At 41.1% G+C, this 24,630-nt stretch overlaps 1 protein-coding gene across 2 annotated transcripts in view; it reads right to left on the reverse strand.

Moving 5' to 3' along the window:
- The window catches only part of ubxn7 (UBX domain protein 7), a 107,325-nt gene that overhangs the window by 8,304 nt on the left and 74,391 nt on the right, over nt 1-24,630 (reverse strand). Inside the window, exons 8-10 of one of the 2 annotated variants that reach the window (XM_059950614.1) lie at nt 22,547-22,674; nt 21,916-22,318; nt 1,661-1,740 (exon numbers count right to left, since the gene is read on the reverse strand). In XM_059950614.1, the coding sequence (XP_059806597.1) occupies nt 1,661-1,740; nt 21,916-22,318; nt 22,547-22,674 (611 nt within the window). Of the gene's footprint in view, nt 1-1,660; nt 1,741-11,564; nt 12,510-21,915; nt 22,319-22,546; nt 22,675-24,630 lie in introns of those variants that run through there. The other variant, XM_059950621.1, reaches the window with a different exon arrangement.

Here is a 24,630-nt window from a genome sequence, read left to right on the forward strand (position 1 = left end):
TCATTCTACCTATGTCATTGGTACCAACATGGACAACTGGATCTTTCCCCTCCCACTGCAAATTCCTCTGCAGGTCAGATAAGATGTCCCAAACCCAGGCACCAGGCAAGTAACACAGCCTTCCAGATGCTCTATCCTTGTGACAGAGAACTCTGTTTATTTCCCTGACTATACTATCCCCAATTACCACTACATTTCTCTTCTCTCCTCACTCTTGTATAGTTCCCTGAACTATGATGCCACAGTTAGGTTGCACATCCTTCCAGAGCCCCCACTCTCATCCACACGCGGAGCAAAAATCTCAGACCTGCTGGAAAAGCTCAAGGACTGAGGCTCCTCCAGCACTGTCTCTTGGATCCAATGACTCGCCTCACTCACAGTCACACTCTCTTTGTCCCTGACCGCAGACCAAATTTGAGGCAGCTAATCTAATGGGTGTGACTACCTCCTGAAACAGAGAATCCAGGTAACCCTCCCTCGCCCCTCCGATGTGCCAGTGTGTTTGAAGATCAGATTCCAGGTCATCAACTTTGAGCAGTCAACACTTGCTACAGATGTGGTCACCAGGAACCACAATGAGGTTCACCAGCTCCCTCGTCATGTAGCTACAGCACATCAGCTGATCCTGCATCATCCCTATTTAATTTAACTAGCTGTAATTTAGTGACTTATTATTCAACCACTACAAAACCCTTACCTGCTACTAATCTGTGCCTCCCCGCCAAAGCCTCTTGAGCCAAAGCCTCAAGCTCCCACTCCTACATCAGTCCACTCACACAATGGCCACTTGCTTTGGCTGTGCTTTACTTTTAGTTGCCTCTGATAATGAATCGCAAATTGACTGGTCCACTACTAATGCGCTGAGACCCACAAAATGCTCCATTTTTAAACTCTTCTTCCAACCTGTGTAAAGTTCTCTCTCTCTCTGCAAATCGATTGGTCTGCTGCTAATGCCAATTTATTGCTCCTTTCAAGCAATCTTTTGGTCCTAACTTGGGCTATAATTTCAGCATCTTAAATCCACTGTAATCTCTATACAGCAGACAGGTCCAAATGAATGAGATTAAAGGCTGATTTATACTTGTGCGTCCCATCTACACCGTAGGGTGACGTGCACCTCCCCAAAAAATTAACTCGCGCGTTGCGGTGACGCAGACCGCAACAACTGTGATCGTTTTCCGCTTGGTAGCATCGCATTTCCTCCTACGCATTTCCGGTTGCTTCTTCTCCGCCATGTCTGCACTCGATGCGAAACAGATTAACCAAATCATCAAATCTACCTGCCAACATGTGAAAATGTTTGAAATGCATTTCCTCGTCCATATCTCTCATGAAGAAACTTAACACAGCGGCATAGAAACCCCACCGCCAACTAGTGTTTTGGTGCACACCAACACATGCTCAATACGGCGTAGAGCGACATAGAAGTGAAAATCAGGGCTATGGCGTAGGCTGCGGTGGAGCCCGTACACACAAGTGTAAATCAGCCTTAAAGCTCAAAGCACAAGGTACTTTGCATATTCACTACATTAGAAAAATAACAAGACACTTTCAGACCCAGATGTGGCATCTCCTCAAATCATCACAGCAAAGACCAAATCATTTAAAAATGTCAACTAGTATAGACTACTTTTAGGACTAGTTAAAGTAAAATACAGACCAGTAGTTTTGCTTGAGCTGGAAGTGCAATTTGTTCCCTTTGTCCATTCGGATATCGCAGCATCAGACTTGCTTTTGGTCCTATTTGAAGAGAATAGCATAGAAGACAACATTATATTTATTACTCCATGCCAGTCTGTATAGTGTCTCTCAATGTGTGTTGTGATTCACTTAGCCGGTGTCATGCTATATTAGCCACTTTCACCTTGGAGATGCAAAATGAACTTGGGAAATATATACAATGTAACATTCAACCTTGTCACCAGTTGACCCTTTCATTCCAGATCTGGTGAATCCTTCAGCACGTCTGTAAACTTGCATAAAAAGAACAAGATCTTAAGTCCATGAAACTGCAGTAAACTCTACTGGCATAAGGGTTAATTCATGTAACAGAATAGTTAATGTTTATCACAACTGGGGTGAACATGGCATTGATTAGTAGGCTAGCACAAGTCCAGTTAACGCAGACTAGTTGAGATAAGATTAAACGGTCTCTTCTTTACTTGTGATAGAAACAAAGACTAATTAAAGTCAGTATGCATTTCAATCTTTGATTAAGAAATCATGTTATATCTGATACATAAACATATAAGTTCGCAAGTGTATATTTCGAAAGGGTGGGGGAAGAAAGGAATTCTGCAAATTGTTCCAAAAGACACTACAACTTGCCTAACATGATACACTCCCTATAAGTTCACCTCAAATGGCCCCTTCTGTCTTGAATTCTATCATTGATTGGTTCTAATATCTAACCTAAAAAAACAAGGAACAGATCAGCATTTGTCACATCAGAACCACTTTTGCCAAAATGTTGCTGTCATCATGTTTCAAGTGGCATAATGAACCTTCTGAAGACCCATGATATTTATGTTTTTAAGACATGCAATTCACATGCTGAATGAATTGTACTCCAAAGTAGATCTGACCTTGAATGGAACATTCTACAAATGGCAGTGGATTTGGTGCAGTACATCACGGGTAAAGCCCTCCCAACCATTGAGTACACCTACATGGAACACTGTCACAGGAAAACAGCATCTATCATCAGAGATTCCCACCACCCTCGGCCATGTCCTTTCTTGCTGCTGCCATCAGGTAGAAGGTACAAGAGCCTCAGAACTTGCACCAGCAGGTTCAAGGACAGTTACTACCTTACAACCATCAGGCTCTTTAACTTTCATTCACTTGTCCATCCATTGAGAAGTTTGCACAATGATCTCACTTTAAGAATCCTTATTCTTGATATCTCATTGTTACGTGCGTGCACACTGCGCACCCATGATCTTGTTTTTGTTCTCTCTCTAACATCCAGCTTCCATAGTTTCAGGTAAGCCAAACTGCTGTCAATCTTCATCTGGAGCACTGCTGGACCACCCTTTTGTCAGACTATTCCAATCAGAATTTGGAGAGTGCAATTTTGAAAAGCCAGCATCTGAGAAGAGTAGCTGGGGAGAATTGGTTGGTAAACAAACATGTTAGTTTTGTACTTACAAACTTGTAGTCTTTGTGTTCTGACCTGTCTTTTCGTACTGTGGATTTTGGTTTTTTGATTAATCCTTGGATTTGGTTGCCTTGGACAGCCCAAGTCTGCCTTGTCCTTTTCTCATTGTAGCCAGTGCACGGCGCTGACAGTGGACTTTTCTTACTGTTGCTCCCCTGACAGCCCTAGACAAGAGCCATCAAGGGAACATAAGGGTGAGCTAAAGTTATTCTTTTTCTTTTGAGTGGACACCATGATACTGAGGGTTCTCTAATTAGTGTGTTCCAGCTGGAGTGTGTTTACTTTGGAACATTAGTTTGTTATTTTGCTTTGTTACTTTCCATTTATTGTTTTGGAGGGTAATTCTGGGTGGGGACTTAATCCCCAGTGGGAGTACGCTATCAGACAATTAATTCAGGATTATCAGGGCGTTGTTTAATGATGTGTCTATTAGAACGAATGTGTTGGAGGATGACATTGTTGCGAATGGTGCGAAGCCTATTAAGCAGCATGTGTCCTTGTGAACCCCACTAATACAGTGTTGATTCAGCAATCCTCCTCAATCATGGGCTCGCCCATCCTAGCTCTAGTCTGTGGAGTTCCCCCTGAATCCCGGTGCCCAAGAGCAATGGGACTGTCCATTTCTGCACAGACTACTGAAAGTATATGCTGATACGGTGCCGGACTCATTTCCACTGCCGCACATGGAGGATTTCATTGACAGAGTAGGTTCAGCTAAGTTTGTCAATGAGTCAGACCTGCTAATAGGATATTAGCAGGTTCTGCAGGCCAACTCCTCATGCTGCTGAAATTTCTCGCCTTTTAACTCTGGACCATTTCCTCCAGTACTCTGTCATGACACTTAGAATGCATAACACACCCACAACATTCCAATGACTTGTGTTCCTAGTTTTAGAGGGGGCGCCTAACTGTGAGACTTATTTAGATTACCTATTCTGCTGCCTGGCCATTGCACATGGAGGTTCTTCAACATGTTTTTAAGCGTTTAGATGAGGCCTTGTTGACCTATATTTCAGCTGAGTGTGACTTTGGGAAAGCTTTGGTCACCTATCCGGGCAAAGTCATTGACTGGGGTTCAGTGTGTCCAGTTGATGTGAAGAGTGAGGCACTACATTCCTTCCCTGTGCCCGATACAAAGTGGCAGCTCCAGCGCTTTAGTAAATGGTTGGTTATTACCGATGTTTCTGTTGAAATTTCTCCACAGTGGTGTCCCTGCTTACTAGCCTGCTGAGGTCTTCCTGTGAGTTTGCATGGACCTGAGAAAGCCAGGCGCTGCTTCAGCATCTGAAGATGCTGCTGGGTTGCACACCTGGACCAGTGCTATTGCAGGAGGGTTATAACGGTATCAAACACCCCGCCAGATACTTTTCCAAGAAGTTTGGCATTAAAGGAGTGAAAATATATTTCAGACACACTGTCTCTATCCATGAGTAAGTGTTACTTTTGTTGTAAAGTCGAGGCAAGTTTGTTATTGTGGGTGACATTGTTACGTGCGTGCCCTGTGTTTTTGACTGTTCTCTCTCTCCGGCCAGCTTCCACTGTTTCATTTACTGAGCTGCTGTCAATTGTTACATACCCTGTAACTGGGTCACTTACCAGCAAAGATAGAGAGGCCCGTTGAAGTCTGATGGTACTATTTTTAACAGTATTTATTGATAAAAATACACAAAAATAATATCAATGCAAACACACAGATAATATACATCGTCAATACTAAATCTAAAAAGCACGGGTATAATAATAATCAATAAGAAATAGCTCTATCGTTGTCTAGGGGATAATGTATTGTCCGATGGAAATATAAAAGTCACTTTAGTTCATTCAAGCTGCAGCTTTTCGGTTGGAGAGAAAGACGGGTTAAAACTTGCCCATTTCTTTTATGATGTCAATCCTTCGAGAGTCGTTGGGAGTTGATTTCCCCGTTGTTAGCTAAAAACCATTCTTCCGTGGTAAAGCACCACCGATTCCGGGGCAAATGGAAACGGACACACGTGGCCTTCCCACCGGCTTTCGCTATTACGGGATAGCTAGCGTTTCTTCTGGTGCGTCTGAGGGGCTGTTCCCACAGACCCTCTTTTATCCTGACTCACAGGGTCTCAGATGTCAATCAGGTTGGGATGATGCAATCCCTCCACCAACCTCCCCCTCGGTTCATTGCCTGGGGCTTCGATGCATCGTACAGGATTCAATACACAATTTTGTCTCCAAGAAACAATAGCCGGTATCAATGGTCCCGCCTTTCGGAGGCCAGGACACATTCCAACTCTTTGTGGATTCTGCATGTCTTTCTCTCATTTCCTGGGTCTCCTGAACTGACTTAATAGTGATCTTGCGATTCTCACAAAGGAGGGGCTACCCCGCACCCTTCGGCCCCTCAGAGCTGTGGTACATTCGTAACACAATCTCCATTTAGAGCACTGCTGGACCTGCCCCCTTGTCAGGACTGCTCCAATTGGGATTTGGAGAGTGCAATTTTAAAAAGCCGGCATCCGAGAAGAGGGCTGCTGGGGAGAATCAGCCATTAAATAATTGCATTAGTTTTTGTATTTACAAACTTGTAGTCTTCATGCTCTGACCTGTGCTTTTGTATTGCAGATTTGGGCTTTTGGATTACTCCCTTGGAGTTGGTTGCCCCTGATCACTCTGTAAATTCCGCAAATATGTTATTGTTCGTCCTCCGGAGTCGAAGACAACCACGACTTCTGTCAGGTGGAGGGTTTGTGACTGTGGGTCTGGAGGCGACTGATGAGGCCAATCTGGGCCCTGAAAGCTCGCCCACAAGTGGGACACATGAGGGTAGGTGCTGCAGTGAAAGTGGAGGTAGCTTGAGCCTTGCGTGCAAATATATTACAAATAGGACCACCTGTGTCTGCCTTGCCCTTCTCCCATCACAGCTAGTGCACGACACTTGTTTCTCTGTTGCTCCCCGACACCATTAGACGACCCAACAAAAGGACATTAATACTCATGTTCCCATTATTTATTGCTATTTATATTTGCATTTGCAATTTATTGTCTTCTGCACTTTGATTGATCTTTCATTGATCCTGTTAGTTACTATTCTATGGGTTTAGTGAAAATGCCCACAGGGAAATCAATCTCATGATGACATATACATACTTCGATAATAAAAATAACTTTGAGCACTTTGAACTTTGACAATTACTGCTAATAAAATGTAGTTGAGAAGTTCACAGTTTCAGATAGTAAACCAAGGCTTGTCTGTCTATTGTGGAATACCAGATAATACCTTGAGCACCATTTATCCATGTTGCAATAGCACTGAAACAGATTAATGAGTCATTCATCATCTCAGTGGTGCTGTTGTATCTCATGTAAGCAGCACCTATAATTGACAATAGATTTATTACCTTTAAGCAAGTCCTTAAGATTGTGAAAGATGACGTAACAGGGAAGCCCTTTCTCCTGCTATCAATTAGCTCATTCCAATGTTGTGTAGAACCTTCCAGGCACATTGCCCAACAGGTAAGTAGGCTGGCCACACAGTGAGCAAGCCGGGACGTGACACTAAAAACAGCTGGGCAATAACTGGAACCCAATAAGGCTTGCAAAATATTGTCCTTCAAAAAAAAAAGGCTTTTCTGTACTTCGACTTCTGTTATTACAAGCGGTTATCTCTCGTAATGTGGCAGAACTTTCAAAGAAATAGTAATACATTCAATGAAACACAACTTTAAAGGAACTTAGGCATAACAAGAATTATTGGACAAATCAAATACGTTCTTTGTAATTCATGGTCATTTGAAGCATGTTCTCATACCTGTGACCAGCTGCTGATGTGCACAAACCATAACTTCAGACCCAATGCAGAGAGAAACTTGGGATATCAGATAAAAGTTTATCTCTCTCAGTGACAGATAAATAATGTTAACATATAGATCATGACACAGTGGTTGGCCACAAAGTAAACTTTGGAGATTAGCATCTGAAATTACATTAAGAAATTATATATGACTAAATTATGGCATATGGATTCCAATGCAGGCAAACACATTTCACATTTAAAATGTGAACACTTCCCACTTTCACCATGTACTTTCTACATAGTGAAAAGCCAGACATAGTGAAGGCCATAGAAAGATGGGAGTCCAAGTACATAGATTGAGGCTTTTTATATTTGCAGAACTGAAAACAATTCTCAGGAGTCTTTAGTTTTGTTAACTAAAAATATTTTGCAAAAAGAGAAAAAGATATATGTAAATCATGGAAAAGCAAAACCTTATTAAATGTCTGCAGGTGAAGAATTCTTTGTTCTGTTCTGAGGAAGGATTTGCAACAAAATCATTGATCTCTTTCCACAGATGCTGCCTGACTTGCTGAGTTTTCCCAGTACAGGTTGAGTACCACTTACCCCAAATTCTAAAATCTGAAAACCTCCGAAATCCAATTTTTTTTGAGCAACGACAAGACATCACAAATAGAAAATCCCTACGATTCTGGGAAGGTTCCCAAACAATGCACAGGTCTCTGCGCATCAGAGATCAGAGACCATTCTGAGACCTCACATATGGAATGAAAAAAAGAAAAACACTGCATAAAGTGAAACATGAAAATCTTGATCATGTATCGCCAGTATTGGAGTGAATATATGCCGCTTAATGTACACTAATCATGAAACAAACAAAGACAAATAGAAAATTGAAGATAGTTATGAACATTCAGCAGGCAGGTTGCAGAAATTTAAGAAAAGGCATGGCATTATATTTTTCTAAAGTGTGTGCTGATCAGGAAAATCTAACACCAGAAAAAGTCTATGATGTCAGTTGATTTTATACCTTACATAACAGCATTAAATTTTTTTTAAAGCATTGCTGATGAAAATCTAACACCAGAACAAGTATAGGATGCTGGTTGTTTTTATACCTTACACAAAACATGAAAAAAATACAAATACTGTAACCTTTTAATGAAAACACAGCACCATAGGTGGAGACAGAAAGCCTGCTGTTGTTTGTTGTTATTCAACAGCTGATTCCCAATGTCTCTCTGCTGCTTTTGATACCCGACACACATTCTACTTTCATTTAATGATATGTAATCATTTTAACTGTAAGTACATATGTGTGATCAACAAGTGTAAGACTATGACAGCTTACCAGTAATGCATAAATTCAGAGTCAGAAATGAAGACTATCCCAAGCTATCTCATTACATTTTCCAAAATCTGAAAAAGTCCAAAATCCAAAACACTTCCAGTCTCAGGTATTTTGAATAAGGGGTATTCAACCTGTATTAACTATAGTAATTTCTGTTTTCATTTAATTTGAGTTGAATACCAGTCTTACTGTTAAAATAGTGATACAGTTAGAAGCTAACTGTCAAAATGGCAAAATATTTTATCTAACTACCAACAGATTTGTGCCATAGAAGAGCATATGAAACGAAGACTTTAAATATACCAGGACAGATTAGGAATTTAACCTAGGAATCCCAAGGGCTAAATAAATCCAGAATTTAAGGAAAATTAAAGCACTTAGCTCTTTCCTTTTTAGATAAAAAAAACTACTGAACAGCTGTTAAAACATGCATGATTCATTATCATTTGAAAGCGGAAACTTGCCCCTAAAAATTCCCCTTCGGTTTAAAGACTTCCTAAAATGCAGTTAAATGCATAATTAAGGTGGACATGAAAAAAAGTTACTTTGTTTACAAATACTGTACATGGATGCTGATGCTGAAATTAATCTATAGTACAGCTTGTGGTTTTGCTGCAACTAATCTTCTATCAAGATATTAAGCAGAAGAGATCTCACTTGTGCTATCTTCAGTCATGAATTGTACATAAGAGTGCAATTTCTAAGATGTCAAGAACAAATTCCAGGTGAAATTTATTAGGTAAAGTTCCGACTAGTTTTATTGCTGCAAATACATCTGAACGAGCATCAAGTTTTCCAAACTGCATACCAAGAAGTATGCCTGTCTCTCATATTTTGAAACAATGCAATGAAGACTATATCCATAAAGTTCCTTCAGTGTCAGTTTACCAAATAACATAATCCAGTGGAAAATTGGAACATTGTATCTTGGTTCAGGGTTGATCTCCATCACTATAATCCTCTCCAAACTCTATCATATAACTACCATTACTTTCCAAATATAAGAGTGTCTTCAAGGAATTCTAACCTAGATTCTTACAGATGGCTTTGGGTGCCAAAATATACAATTACTATGAGCTCTGGATAACTGATCATCCAGAAGCACAAAATGTTCCAAATTAACGTACAGCAAGTAAACTACCTGGTCAGATTTACTTTACAAAAAAATATTAAAGTCCACAGTGACAAGTTCAGCAGCATAAGTGTATTTTGCATTTAAAAAAAATCATCTTATAATGAACAAGGCCTTGATTAAAAAGTTTTAATCTCTTTCTTGGAATTCAATAAAATTAATACATGTTTAGAGATAAGTAAGTGAAGCTACGTTTCTCATGAAACTTCTTACAATTATTTTACAAGAGATTAAGATACTCTATTTTGAAATGAGATGCTGACCATTGCTCATTGTTAGATCCACAAATGGAATTCTTATCACAATTTATCACATCAGTATCCATACCGCAGGTGGCTTGCATATCATTCAAATTGTACTTGAATCAATCAAGAATGTGAATGAGCAAAACTGCCTTCTCAAAGGCATCGTCTGTGCATTCAGAATTGCAGGCTAATGAAAGACAATTCTGATGCAAGAAGAGCTTTGAAAAAATTAACTGGGGTACTGGTAGTCAGTCACATTTATCACATCATGAAGCAAAGTCAGTCACATCTGTTAAATCATATACCAAGCAGATGCAATACAGCACACGTTCAAAAGCATCAACAATAAACAAATAAGCTAATAGCTAAATATCAGACTCAAAATGTTTCTATTTGCATATTAAAAACCAATGCTTTGAATTTTTAGTGAAATACATAACTTTGCACAATATTATATCTTGCAATTGAAAAATAATCTGTGGATGCTTTAAAATGTTACAAAACATTCAGATAAATATAATGGAAAAGAGCATTTATTATGATAATGGATGGCAAGAGGAAATACTCTTTCCATTCTCTATACCACCCATCCATAAAAAACTGAGGTTGCTATTTTATTGGTGGTTCATTAGATTCGGGTTGACCCCGACTACTAACAGTTGATGTGACATTTTGACAATCACCCACTGCAGGAAATTTGGTTAACAATTATTGACAAAGTTCCCATAAATGGTAATATAGTAATGACCAAATAATCTGCTTTAGCATAAACATCAAGGGAAACGTGAAATAACATCCCTGTTGTTCTTCAAAAAACAAACTACAAGAGCCACTTAATTAGGTACAGAAGTGAAACCTGGTGTGGTTCTCCACTGTTGTAGCTATCCACTTCCAAAGTTCAACATTCTGAGATGTTTTTCCACACACCACTGTTGCAATGCATGGTTGAGTTACTGTTTCCTCCTTGTCAGTTTGAACCAGTCTGGCCATTCTCCTCTGACCTCTCTCATTAATAAGGCATATTCAACCACAGAACTGCCGCTCACTGGATAGTTTATGCTTTTCCATACCATCTCATTCCAGAGACTGTTGTGCATCAAAATCCCAGGAGATCAGCATTTTCTGAGATACTCCCATCACTTTGTCTGGCATCAATAATAATTCCATGGTCAAAGTCGCTGATCACATTTCTTCCCTATTCTGAAATTTAGTGTGAAGAACTGAACCTGTTAACCACGTCTGCATGCTTTTATGCATTGAGTTGCTGCCACGATTGGCTGATTAGTTATTTATTATACATTTATTGATTTAAGGGTACAGCACAGAATAGGCCCTTCAAGCTGTACCACCCAGCATCCCTAACTACTTGATCCCAATCTAATCACCGGACAATTAACAATGACCAACTTGTTACCTCTTTGGACTGTGGAGGAAACCAGGGTGCCCGAGGAAACTCCACGCATTCCACGGGGAGGATGTACACACTCCTTACAGGTGATGCAGGATTAAATGCCAAACTATAATAGCATTGCAATAACCGCTGTGTTACCTTGGCATCCTTAATGTGTAAAAATGTGCATCAGATGTGTAAAATTGATATTTCTGGCTTCACCAGTTCAAATAACCTGGTCATTATTTCAGATACACCCACCCATTTCTGGATTTGTGTACCATCAAAATTTGGCAGGCAGGTTGGTCAATCTGTAATCAAGCTTCAAAATGATTAGTACAGAAAGGAAGCTATGCAGCCCATCTTTTTGTGAAGACTAGTCTTCCCTTCAGTATCCAGAAGATGAATGCACGGTAGGTGTTGTGCATGAAATATGCTCTTTAGTAATTCTAATTGTGACAACTGTTACGTATTGTCACTCCAAAACATTAAACTACGGAAAAGACAGGAGTCTGAAATGCAAGCTTAACTTAGTTTTACTTTAAGCAAGGCGTGCACGTATCAGTGGTAGCATCACAATGTATGCAATTCATGTACTGAAATATTTAAAAGAACAAGAATGCTTAATCAATCAATATATATACCAGATTATTCAAATATCACTGAAATATTAAATACACAACACTCCTCTCTGCTTAGCCATAAACTCTAACTCAATAGAGAATGAATCTCAACTATATACACATTATATAATGTAACTACTATATACAGACATCCTCAGCATAGTGAAGTTTAAATTGTCCCATTGAGGCCTAAAAATTTAATCTCTGTAAAAGAATTTCTTACTCTTGCAGGTTAACTTCTTTCCTGACAAGGAGTATCTCCCCGCTTGGCAGATGAGACTTGTGGGTGCGAAAACAATCTCAGGTTTCGGGCTCTCCTCTTTGGTGGTCATAGGAGTTGACTCTGGGACTGCAGAAAGTGGTTCTGACAGCAGTAACACCTTTCTTCTCTAACAATTGATTCTGCTCTCCTCGACTAATCGATGTATCGTCACCAGATGATATCAGACGCAATCTCCACTGTGTAGGAGAGTTGTCCAAGTATGTCCTTAATTATTCCAAGTATCCACTTTTGATCACCTCTGTAGTCCCTCACCAGGACTTCTTGTCCAAGAGTGAAACATCGAACCGCCTTCTTTGTCCTGCATACTCCTTCTCAGATTGGGTTTGAGGAGATCCAAGCATAAACGAAAGGAACAACCCAGGAAAAGCACTGCTGGTGAGTTGTTAGTTGTGAAGTGTGTCGCACAGCAATTTGCAAGGAGGAAATTGGTGAGTTCCTGATTCAGTGTCAGTGTGGTGTCAAGAAAACAACCTCTCCCTCAACGTCGCAAAAACAAAGGAGCTAGTCGTGGACTGCAGGAGGAATGGAAACAGGCTAACCTCTATAGACATCAATGGATCTGGGGGTGAGAGGGTGAACAGCTTTAAGTTCTTTGACAAAAACATCACCGTGGATCTCACGTGATCTGTACGTACCAACTGTATGGTGAAGAAGGCACAACAGCACCTCTTTCACCTCAGACGGTTGAAGAAGTTTGGTATGGACCCCCTAATTTTAAGAATTGAGAGCATCCTGACTGGCTGTATCACTAACTGTACTTCCCACAGTCGCAGGATATTGCAGAGAGTGGTGCAGACAGCCCAGCGCATCAGTAGATGTGAACTTCCTGCCATTCAGGACATTTACAAACACAGGTGTGTAAAAAGGGTCCAAAGGATCACTGGAGACCTAAGTCACCCCAATCACAAATTGTTCCAGCTGCTACCTTCCGGGAAACGGTACTGCAGCATAAAAGCCAGGACCAACAGGATCCGGGACAGTTTCTTCCACCAGGCCATCAGCATGAATTAAGCAGTCTGACGCTTCTGTATTTCTATGTTATACTGACTATCCTGTTGTACATAATATTTATTATAAATTGTTATAATTGCACATTTGAACGGACAAGTAACATAAGAATTTTTACTCATGTATTTGAAGGATATAAATAATAAAGTCAATTCAATTCTGCTGACGTTGCTTGCAGTCTGTTTTGTCCATTGTCTAAGCCAGTCAGAGTCATATAGAATGGTAGAGCACAGGAATGGGCTCTTCAGCCCATGATGTTATGCTGAACCAGCTAAGAAGTAAGCCCCTCCCCCAAAAAAAGCTAATCCTCCTTTCTAGACAATGTCCATATCCCTCCATCCACATTATATTCATGTACCTATCTAAACGTCTCTTAAAAGCTTCTAACACATTTGCCTCTACCACCATACCAGACTGCGCATCTGAAGCATCCACCACTCCGCATTAAAAAAACTTACCCCTCACATCCCCTTTGAACCTACCCCCTTTCACCTTCAATGCATGCCCACTCGTATCAGACATTTCAACTGAGAAAAAGATGCTCCCTGTCTACTCTATCTATTCCTCTCATAATCTTATAAATCACCATCAGATCGCCCCTCAGCCTCTGCCACACCAAAGAAAACAACACAAGTTTATCCAGCCTCTCATGATAGCACATGCCCTCAACACAAGACAACATCCTGGTAAACCTCTTCTACACCCTCTCCAAAGCCTCAACATCCTTCCTATACTGTATGCAATACTTCAGATGTGGCCAATCCAGAGTTTTATAAAATTGTAACATAACTTCTTGACTTTTGAACTCAATTCCTCGACTAATAAAAGCAAGCATTCCATAAGCCTTCTTAACCACCCTATCAACCTGCGTAACCACTGTCATGGAGCTATGAACTTGGACCCCAAGATCTTTCTACTCAGCAACACTGAAGGGTCTTGCCCTTAGCAGAGTACTGCCTTCGTGCATTTTCCCTACCAAGGTGCAACACCTCACATTTATTTAGATTAAACTCCACCTGCCATTTCTCTGCCCATGTCTGCATCTCATCTATATCAGTCTTCACCAGTTTTCTACACTATCTACAACTCCACCAATCTTTGCATCATCCGTAAACTTACTAACCCATCTATCTCTATTTTCATCCAGGTCATTTATATACATCACAAACAGCACAGTTCCCGGTGGAACACCACCAATTACACAGCTCCAGTTCGAATAAGCCCCTTCGGCCACTACCCCCTCTCTTCTACGTGCAAGTCAGTACTGAATCCAAACACCTAATTTGTTGCAGACCCCAAGAATTAGCCTCCCATGAGGGTCTTTGTCAAATGCCTTACTAAAATCCATGTAGGCAACATCCACTGCCCTATCTTCTTCAATCTCTCGTCACCTTGTCAAAAAACTCATCAAGTTGGTAAGACACGACCTGCCCTGCACAAAGCCATGCTGGCTCTCCCTAATTAGGCCATGGGGTTCCAAATGCTCACACATCCTATCCCTAAGAATTTTCTTCAGCAATTCCCTACAAATGTTGTGAGACTCACCGGTCTATAGTTCCCAGGATTTTCCCTTGTTCCCCTCATAAACAGAGGTACAATATTAGTCACTTGCCAGTCCTCCAGGATCTTGTCTGTGTCTAGAGGACACAAAGGTACTGGTCAAGACCCTGGGGACTTATCTACTTGAATACTCATTAGGAGACCCAACATCTCCTTCTCCTTGACCCCTAAACACCCTAAGATATCTATACACTCAGAACTGATCTCGTGGTCCTCTATGACTTTTTCCTGGGTAAATAACAGATGTCCTATCCTTTATCCCTGAGTGGTCCCACCCTCTCCCTAGTTATCCTCTTGTTCTTGATGTGTGTATAGAGTGTTTGGGATTTACCTTAATCCTATTTGCCAAGGACTTCTCATGGCCCCTCCTGGCTTTCCTAATTCCTTTTCTGGCTTCTTTATAATCCTCCTGTGTGCCATTTGATCCCAACTTCTGAAACTTTATATACTTTTCCTTTTTCTTCTTGACCAAATTCATGACCTTTTTGGATATCCAAGGTCCTCTTATCTTTCTATTCCTGTCCTTCCTTCTAACAGAAACATATCTCTCTTGCACTTTGTGCAATTTATCTTTAAACTTCCTCCAAATGTCTGACGTTGACTTGCCAGAACAAAGGTGTTTCCAAATAACTCTCCTTAGTTCCTGATTAATGGTGTCGTAACTTGTCCTATTCCAAGTTAAGATTCCAGCAAGGATCATGCCTATCCTTATCTATGGCTATCCTGAAAGTTAAGAAGTTATGGACACTGTTACCTAACTGCTCACCCACTGAAAGATCAGTCATTTGGCTGGGCTTGATTTAAGAAACCCTCCTGGATACACAAATTCTGTCCCATCTAAACCTCTTGCACTAAGAAGGTCCCAGTTTATATTAGGGAAGTTGAAATTACCACAATCTTATTATTTTTACATATTTCCTTAATCTGTTTACATGTGTGCTCCTCAATGTCCCAGTGGCTATGGGATGATCTGTAGTACAAACCCATCAGCATGATTGCACCATTCCCATTCTTAAGTTCTACATAAATGGATTCAGTGTCTGAACCCTCCATTACATCTCCCTTGAGTGCAGCTGTGATATTGTCCCTGATTAGTAGTGCAACTACCCCCCCCCACCCATTCCTGTCTCTCTCTCAACCAAGTTTCAGTAATGACTACATCATTGTTCCATGTACTGATCCCTGCTCCAAGTTCAACAACTTTACCCATTATACTCTCAGCATTAAGACACTCACATTTCAAACTAATCAACCTAACATGCCTGTTATTTCACTTTTGTTTTTCAATACTTTTTCTGATATCTACTTTCCTATCCAATCCTTCACTTACTGACTTGGTGCTCCAGTTCCCAGCCTCCTGCAAAATGAGTCGAAACCCTCCTGTAAGTAACATTAGCAAACCACCCGGCCAAGATATCAGACCATAAGACAAAGGAGCAGAAGTCAGCCATTTGGCCCATTGAGTCTGCTCTGCCATTTCATCATGAGCTGATCCAATCTCCCCTCTAATCCCATTCCTCTTCTCACCATAACCTTTGATGCCCTGACTACTCAGATACCAATCAATCTCTGCCTTAAATCCACCCAATGACTTGGCCTCCACTGCCGCCCGTGGCAACAAATTCCATAAATTCACCACCCTCTGACTAAAATTTTTTTTTCGCATCTCTGTTCTGAATGGGCACCCTGCAATCCTCAAGTCATGTCCTCTCGTACTACACTCCCCCACCATGGGAAACAACTTTGCCACATCAACTCTGTCCATGCCTTTCAACATTCGAAATGTGTCTATGAGGTCCCCACTCATTCTTCTAAACTCCAAGGAATACAGTCCCAAGAGTGGTCAAACGTTCCTCATATGTTAACCCTCTCATTCCCAGAATCATTCTAGTGAATCTTTTCTGAACCCTCTCCAATGTCAGCACATCCTTTCTTAAATAAGGAGCCCAAAACTGCACACAGTATTCCAAGTGAGGTCTTACCAGTGCCTTGTATTGATTCCCCTCTAGTTCAGGTGCAACCCATCCCTTCCCCAGAAAAAGTTCCAATAATCCAAGAATTTAAAACCCTGCCTCATCTTCTCAGCCACTCATTCATCTATGCTATCATCCCACTCCTACTTGCACTAGCCTGTGGCACTGGGAGTAATCCATAGAATACTACCTTGGGGTCCCTCTCTTCAGCCTTTTTCCTAACTCTATATACTCAGCGAGTAGGCCTATTCTTCCCTTTATTGCCTATATCATTGGTGCCAATATGAACCACAGCCTCTGATTGTTCACCCTCCCCTTCAGAATATTCTGCAGCCGCTCTGATACATCCAGAACCTTAGTACCTGGGAAGCAACACACCATCCTGTTGTCTCTTTTGTGTCCATACAATCTGTCTATCCCCCTAAATATAGAGTCCCCTATCACTAGCACACTGCCTGCCTTTACCCTTCCCTGCTGAGCTTCAGAGCTGGCCACAGTGCCACTAGCCTAGCTGCAGCTGATAGGTCATCCCCAGTAGCAGTATCCAAAGAGGTACACTTGTTGCTGAGGGGAATGGCCACAGGGGAACCCTGCACTGACTGCTTACCCCCCTTACTTCTCCTGGTGGTCACCCTTCTACAGTCTGAAGCCTGCACTCTGGGTGTGACCACCTCTTCAAAGATCTCATCTAAAATATATTTCAGATCCTGGATGATCTTGAGTACATCGAACTCCAGCTCCAACTCCATAAACTGGTCAATCAGGAGCTGAATTTGGGGGCACTTCCCACAGATACAGTCATCTGAAATTATCACATCCTGACTATGTACTTTTTTTTAAACAAAAGCTTCTCTTCTTATTTGTTCCTCTGCCTGCTCTTGCCAAAGCTGGTTAAGCCAAATCCTTCCCACTCTATCACAGGCACACTCCAACCCTGCCTGCCTTTTATTTGCTGCTGAGTTTAGCTCTCTGACGCTGCCACTTACTGCGTCTGTGCAGCCAAAAAAGACCAGCCTTACCCAAAACTGCTCCTTTATTCCTCTCCCGACTTTCAGTAGGGCTCTGACACAGACACTCACTGTGCCTGAGGTGCTGACAGCAGAGTGGCAAGTGCATGGAGCGTACCGCCAAGGGTGATGGATACATCAGAGAGATTTAACAGGTCCTTAGATAGGTGCATGGATGAAAGAAAAATGGAGGGCTATGTAGGAGGGAAGCATTAGGTTGATTTTGGAGTAGGTTAAAAGGCTGGCATTACACATGGGCTCAAGGCCCTTTTGCTATTCTAAAACTCCTCAAATAGAAGCAGCCATTTAACACTTTATCAATCTTACACAGAACATAATACATCTTCTCAACTCCATTTGGTACATGCCAGCTTCCATTTTCCTTTTTTTTCGGACAACACTTCATTGTAGCCCAATGATTTAAATGCAAATGGATCTGGATAGCAAATCTATACACAGTACCAAAACATAGTTTCAAAGTCCTGCATAATCTCAGCAAGGCATCAATCAGCTGTATTGATATCCCACTTGCTTGCAGTACCTGTATTTTTTTACATTTTCTATATCACGAAATAGCACACCAAGATTCCTGCGAATATCCAATATTTTTTTCTGACCTAAGATAATAACCACACATTTTGTTGAACAGCACCTGTTACACCAAAACAATGAGACTGTAATCTGATAAAGCTGCAACATTCTATACATGTTGAGCTCCACACAGTAAAGAGTGAGCTGTCCCACCATCAGCTGACATGATCACAGCTCTGCAGCTTTGACACATACAGTTGTGATTGCTGGAGGACAATCAGAAAACTAATAGGAGGTGAATGAGCAATGAATGTCACTGGACTCAGCCAGATGATCCGTGGATAGCCCCTGTCAGCCTATTCCTGAAGTCTGCCATCATGGAAGACAACCTTCAGAAAAGATGATTCAACACAAGAAGCAACAGCTGAGACTACGCCCAAGAGAACACGCCAGCTGAAGTTCCAAAGAATGGCACTGTAAAACTTGTGAAACTATCAGAACTTCTCCAAAAGAATGATAAAATGGCTATCTTACATGTTAAATTGTTTTGGTATGTCCTGTCCATTAAAGGATAATCTAGCTAACTACTGCTATATTAAACAATAATGGTTAGTACATTAATCAATAAATGGAAAGTGCCATTGACAATTAAATATAATAGAAAATGCTGGAAATATTCAAGGCAGGCAGTATCTGAGACAGAAAGCACCTTTCCAATCTGTTATCTCTCACCACAGATGCTGCCTGGTTTATAGACAATAGGTGCAGAAGTAGACCATTCAGCCCTTCGAGCCTGCACCGCCATTTTGAGATCATGGCTGATCATCTACCATCAATACCCGGTTCCTGCCTTGTCCCCATATCCCTTGATTCCCCTATCCATAAGATACCTATCTAGCTCCTTCTTGAAAGCATCCAGAGAATTGGCCTCCACTACCTTCCGAGGCAGAGCATTCCACACCCCCACAACTCTCTAGGAGAAGAAGTTTTTCCTTAAATCTGTCCTAAATGACCTACCCCTTATTCTCAAACCATGCCCTCTGATACTGGACTCTCCCAGCATCTGGAACATATTTCCTGCCTCTATCTTGTCCAATCCCTTAATAATCTTATATGTTTCAATCAGATCCCCTCTCAATCTCCTTAATTCCAGCGTGTACAAGCCCAGTCTCTCTAACCTCTCTGCGTAAGACAGTCCAGACATCCCAGGAATTAACCTCGTGAATCTACGCTGCACTTCCTCTACAGCCAGGATGTCTCTCCTTAACCCTGGAGACCAAAACAATACTCCAGGTGTGGTCTCACCAGGGCTCTGTACAAATGCAAGAGGATTTCCTTGCTCTTGTACTCAATTCCCTTTGTAATAAAGGTCAACATTTCATTAGCCTTCTTCACTGCCTGCTGCACTTGCTCATTCACCTTCAGTGACTGATGAACAAGGACTCCTAGATCTCTTTGTATTTCTCCCTTACCTAACTCTACACCATTCAGATAATAATCTGTCTTCCTGTTCTTACTCCCAAAGTGGATAACCTCACACTTATTCACATTAAACGCCATCTGCCAAGTATCTGCCCACTCACCCAGCCTATCCAAGTCACCCTGAATTCTAACATCCTCATCACATGTCACACTGCCACCCAGCTTAGTATCATCAGCAAATTTGCTGATGTTATTCTCAATGCCTTCATCTAAATCGTTGACGTAAATTGTAAACAGCTGTGGTCCCAATACTGAGCCCTGTGGCACCCCACTAGTCACCACCTGCCATTCTGAGAAACACCCATTCACTGCTACCCTTTGCTTTCTATCTGCCAAATAGTTTTCTATCCATGTCAATGTCTTCCCCCTGATGCCCTGAGCTTTGATTTTACCCACCAATCTCCTATGTGGGACCTTATCAAATGCCTTCTGAAAATCGAGGTACACTACATCCCCTGTCTAACTTCCTGGTTACATCCTCGAAAAACTCCAACAGATTAGTCAAGCATGATTTACCCTTGGTAAATCCATGCTGGCTCGGCCCAATCCTATCACTGCTATCTAGGTATGCCACTATTTCATCCTTAATAATGGACTCTAGCATCTTCCCCACCACCGATGTCAGGCTGACAGGTCGATAGTTCTGTTTTCTCCCTCCCTCCTTTCTTAAAAAATGGGATAACATTAGCCATTCTCCAATCCTCAGGAACTGATCCTGAATCTAAGGAACATTGGAAAATGATTACCAATGCATCCGCAATTTCCAGAGCCACCTCCTTTAGTATCCTAGGATGCAGACCATCTGAACCTGGGGATTTGTCAGCCTTCAGTCCTATCAGTCTTCTCATCACCGTTTCCTTCCTAATGTCAATCTGTTTCATTTCCTCTGTTACCCTATGTCCTTGGCCCATCCATACATCTGGGAGATTGCTTGTGTCTTCCTTAGTAAAGTACTCATTAAATTCTTCTGCCATTTCTCTGTTTCCCATAACAATTTCACCCAATTCATTCTTCAAGGGCCCAACATTGTTCTTAACTATCTTCTTTCTCTTCACATACCTAAAAAAAGCTTTTGCTATCTTCCTTTATATTCCTGGCAAGCTTGCGTTCGCACCTAATTTTTTCTCCCCGTATTGCCTTTTTAGTTAAGTTCTGTTGTTCCTTAAAAACTTCCCAATCATCTGTCCTCCCACTCACCTTAGCTCTGACATACTTCATTTTTTTTTAATGCTATGCAATCTCTGACTTCCTTTGTCAACCACTGTGGCCCCTTTCCCCCCTTTGAATCCTTCCTTCTCTGGGGGGGTGAACTGATTTTGCACCTTGTGCATTATTCCCAAGAATACCTGCCATTGCTGTTCCACTGTCTTTTCTGCTAGGCTATCCGTCCAGCTCCTCCCTCATGGCTCCATAGTTTCCCCTGTTCAACTGCAACACTGACACCTCCGAGCTGCCCTTATCCTTCTCAAATTGCAGATAAAAACTTATCATCCATGGTTTGCCATGGATTCCATCTTGTTTTTATTCCAAGTTCCCAGCAAATACAGTTTTGTGGCTTTGAACACTTACTTATGACTAGGACATTCAGCTCATTACAGCCTTGGACCAAATATTTGAATCTGAATTTGGATTAAGTAGGAGTGAGTGTCTTTTACATCAAAACAGTATTTGACAGAACAGTTTATCAAGAAGCCCCAATACAACTGAAACTGATGGAAATTCTCCAGTGGTAGGAGTATACCACTCACATAATGGAAGATCAATTTGTTACCCATCAATCATTTCAACCCGAGGACATCACTGCATCACCATTGATCAGAAACTCATAGACTAGTCATGATAACATTGCAGCCAAGAAAAGATCTGAAACGTTTCCACTAACCACTAAGTACAAACCAGGAAGTGATGGAACACTCTCCACTTGTCCAGGTGAGTGCAGCTCCAATAACTTTCAAGTTTGACCCCATCCAGGACATCCCCCACTCCCACCATTGAGGTGGGTACCTCTTACAAAATGGTCTGTGGATTCTTGTTGGTTATTCTATCTATAGTGTTTTCTTGGTGCAGAAGTTACGAGGACAATGAACCTAGGAAAAATACCAACTGAAAATTTTTCATCAAATTTCACATTGTCATTTGGAAAGATAATGTCCTCACTTCATGGTTACATTATGACATATACAATCATGAGACACGGTTGTGATAGAGTTACTTCATGTGGAATCTTGAAACTCGCCACCCAAGAACATAGAGAGCACCATCTTCAGAAGAACTGCAGTTCAAGGAGACATCTCAGTAATAAATTCTAAATTATTAATCAATACCATAAAACAATACATTGTTGGTCCAACTGTTCCTTAATAGTTATACATGAACTTAAAGGAAATCAGAAAATGGTCCTTACCACTGTTATCAAAAAAGACTGCAGTATCTTCTATTTCTTGCTGCTTTGTTGAGGTTTCTGCATCTGCCCCTGTTCGATTTTTTTCAGATCTGTCCTTGCAGGAAAATTCCGAACTAGTTTCTTTCCCTGCCTCAGTTCTTTCAGCAAATTCTACACGTGTTTGTTTAATGCTTAGATCCTTACGTGGTGTTTGCTTCTTTTTTGTGGTACTTTCTTCTTCCCTTTCTTCATCTGAACCATTAATAGAAATGAATCCTTCACTGTCTGAAAAAGCTTCTGCCTCCGACTCATCCTCTGACTGATCTTCATTCTCAGGGCTTGACGACTCATAATGCGTTTCTTGTAAAGAAGCCTTAATTGCTGCTTCTAGCTGGCTATCTTCACTGGCATCTATTAAGCTCTCCTAAAAGAGAGGAACCAGAAAATGGAAGATGATTATCACATAAAGGATTATAAAAAAAAGTGTAAGACTATTATGTCCCTATACTTCTGACACTGAAGCGCACAGTGCTTCTTCTCCCATCCCAGACATCGGCTTTCTCTTTCCTTTTGAAAGATATCTCTATTGGCCATCCTTCACTGCCTTTTGCACAGAGGTACCAATGTAACATCTGCAGTTTTTCATACTTACTGATCGTAGTCGCTTCTTTGGTGGGCTACAGGAGAGTCCATCTAATAGCCCATGTTCTGTTAAAAATCCCGTCACCTGCTCCAGGAACGAATTCACATCCAGGTTTCGCCATTCAACTAATTTTTGACCTAAAGAGGAATTGAGGGTGGGGAGGTGAGAGAAACCAGTGAAAAGCAAACTTAAAGAATTACAAGCCAATTTTTATTTTTCGAACTTTGCCAACAGTGGTACAGCTAGAAGAGCTGCTACCTCAAGGCACCAGAGAGCAAGGTTCAATCCTGAGCCCAGTTGCTATCAGTGTGTAGTTTGCACATGTTCCCTGTGACCAGTTGCTCTGGCTTCTTCCCACATTCTAAAGAAATCCATGTTAGTAAGTTAATTGGCTGCTGTAAATTGCTCCTAATCTACAGGTGAGTGGTAGAATCTGGGGTAAACTGATGGGAATGTGGGGAGGTCAAAACAGAATTACTGGAAAAATATGATTGATAGTTAGCACAGACCAAGTGCATCAAAGGGCCTATTTACATGCTGCATCACCCCAGGACTCCAATAATATTAAATCATTGGAGATGGGGTGGGTTCATTGCTGGACAATGGAAAATTATGTTTTAAAAATAAATATCTTGTCAATGATTGAAAACACTAGATTTTCACCATGAATATTTAGAGTTATCTTATTCATCGTTCTTCACATACCTCAAGCAGACCAAAGTTGCAGCACGGTAGCGCAGTGGTAAGCACAACACTTTACAGTGCAGGCAGCCCAGGTTCAATTCCTGCTGCTGCTTGCAAGGAGTTTGCATGTTCTTTCCGTTCCTCTGGGTGCTCCGGTTTCCTCCCACAAAACAAAGGTGTACCATCACTGTAAATTCTCCTGTGATTAGGGTTAAATCGGGGGTTGCAATGCAGTGCAGCTCAAAGGGCCAGAAGGACCTTTTCTGTGCTGTTCCCTCAATAAATAAAAAACTGCCGCTCTCAGCATGATTTTTTTTGTTTTTTGCAGCATTCACTGTAAACTCTAGTGACCATTATGTCTGAAAACTGGGATACTTAAACTGTCCTGTCTGGCATCAACACTCACTCACTCTATGGTCAAAGTAACTTAGATCACATTTCTTCCCCATTCTAATATTTGGTTTTAACAACTGAACTCTTGACCATGCCTCCCAGCTTTTTATGCATTTTCTGCCATATAATTGGCCGATTAGATATTTGCACAAATCAGCAAGTGTACAGCTGTACCTAAAAAAAGCGGCCACTGAGTATATTACAGGGAGGTATATAATTAATACAATCAGAATTGCTGAAAAGCACATTTCATAGACAGTGCCTCTTCTGGAAGTATTGAAGGGAAGACCAGTCTTTACAAAAAGATAGGCTGAGCAGCCTCCCTTTCGGTACTATTTATTTTGATGCCTGATTACAGATAGACCATCTGCCTGCCATATTTTGTTGGTCCACAAATCCAGAGGTGGGAGGATGTATCTGAAATAATGACCAGATGTGTAAAACTGATACTTCTGGCTTCTCCAAATGCAAAAATAATCTTGACAGTTGTGCATACACTAGTGATACCAACAGATTGCAAAGGAGAGAATGCACATTGACACCTTGCAGATAACATCAGGTGGTCTTATAAGTCGAGGCTATTTAATTAAATGTGACGATTGTGTGGAATTCGTGCAGCAATGAACATGTTAATGCAGATGCATCAATAGAATAAAGATACAACCTTCAATTGCATTGTTTGCCAACACCGTAAAAGTAGTGCCTCAAGCCTCTTATGTACTTAATATTTCAGTAATATTTGAGTACTACTGTAAGCTTATTGTTTAAACATTCTTCATTGTTTATATAATTCCATGTGGGTTATCTGCAAAAGTAATGCATGAAAATGGCATACATTGTCACACAACAATTTCATACATACATACCTTGCTAAAGTAAAAACAAAGCACATGTTTACCTCCTGGCTCATCTTGCTTCCAATTAGGTTGTCTGTTTAGGAGTTTTAGAACTTAATGAGTAACAGATAAGGAAGTTTTAAAAGAACCTAAGACATTTGTTGAAGTGCAGTGAGAAAC

Source organism: Hypanus sabinus, chromosome 2, assembly GCF_030144855.1.
Source record: "Hypanus sabinus isolate sHypSab1 chromosome 2, sHypSab1.hap1, whole genome shotgun sequence".
NCBI classification, from domain to species: Eukaryota; Metazoa; Chordata; class Chondrichthyes; order Myliobatiformes; family Dasyatidae; genus Hypanus; species Hypanus sabinus.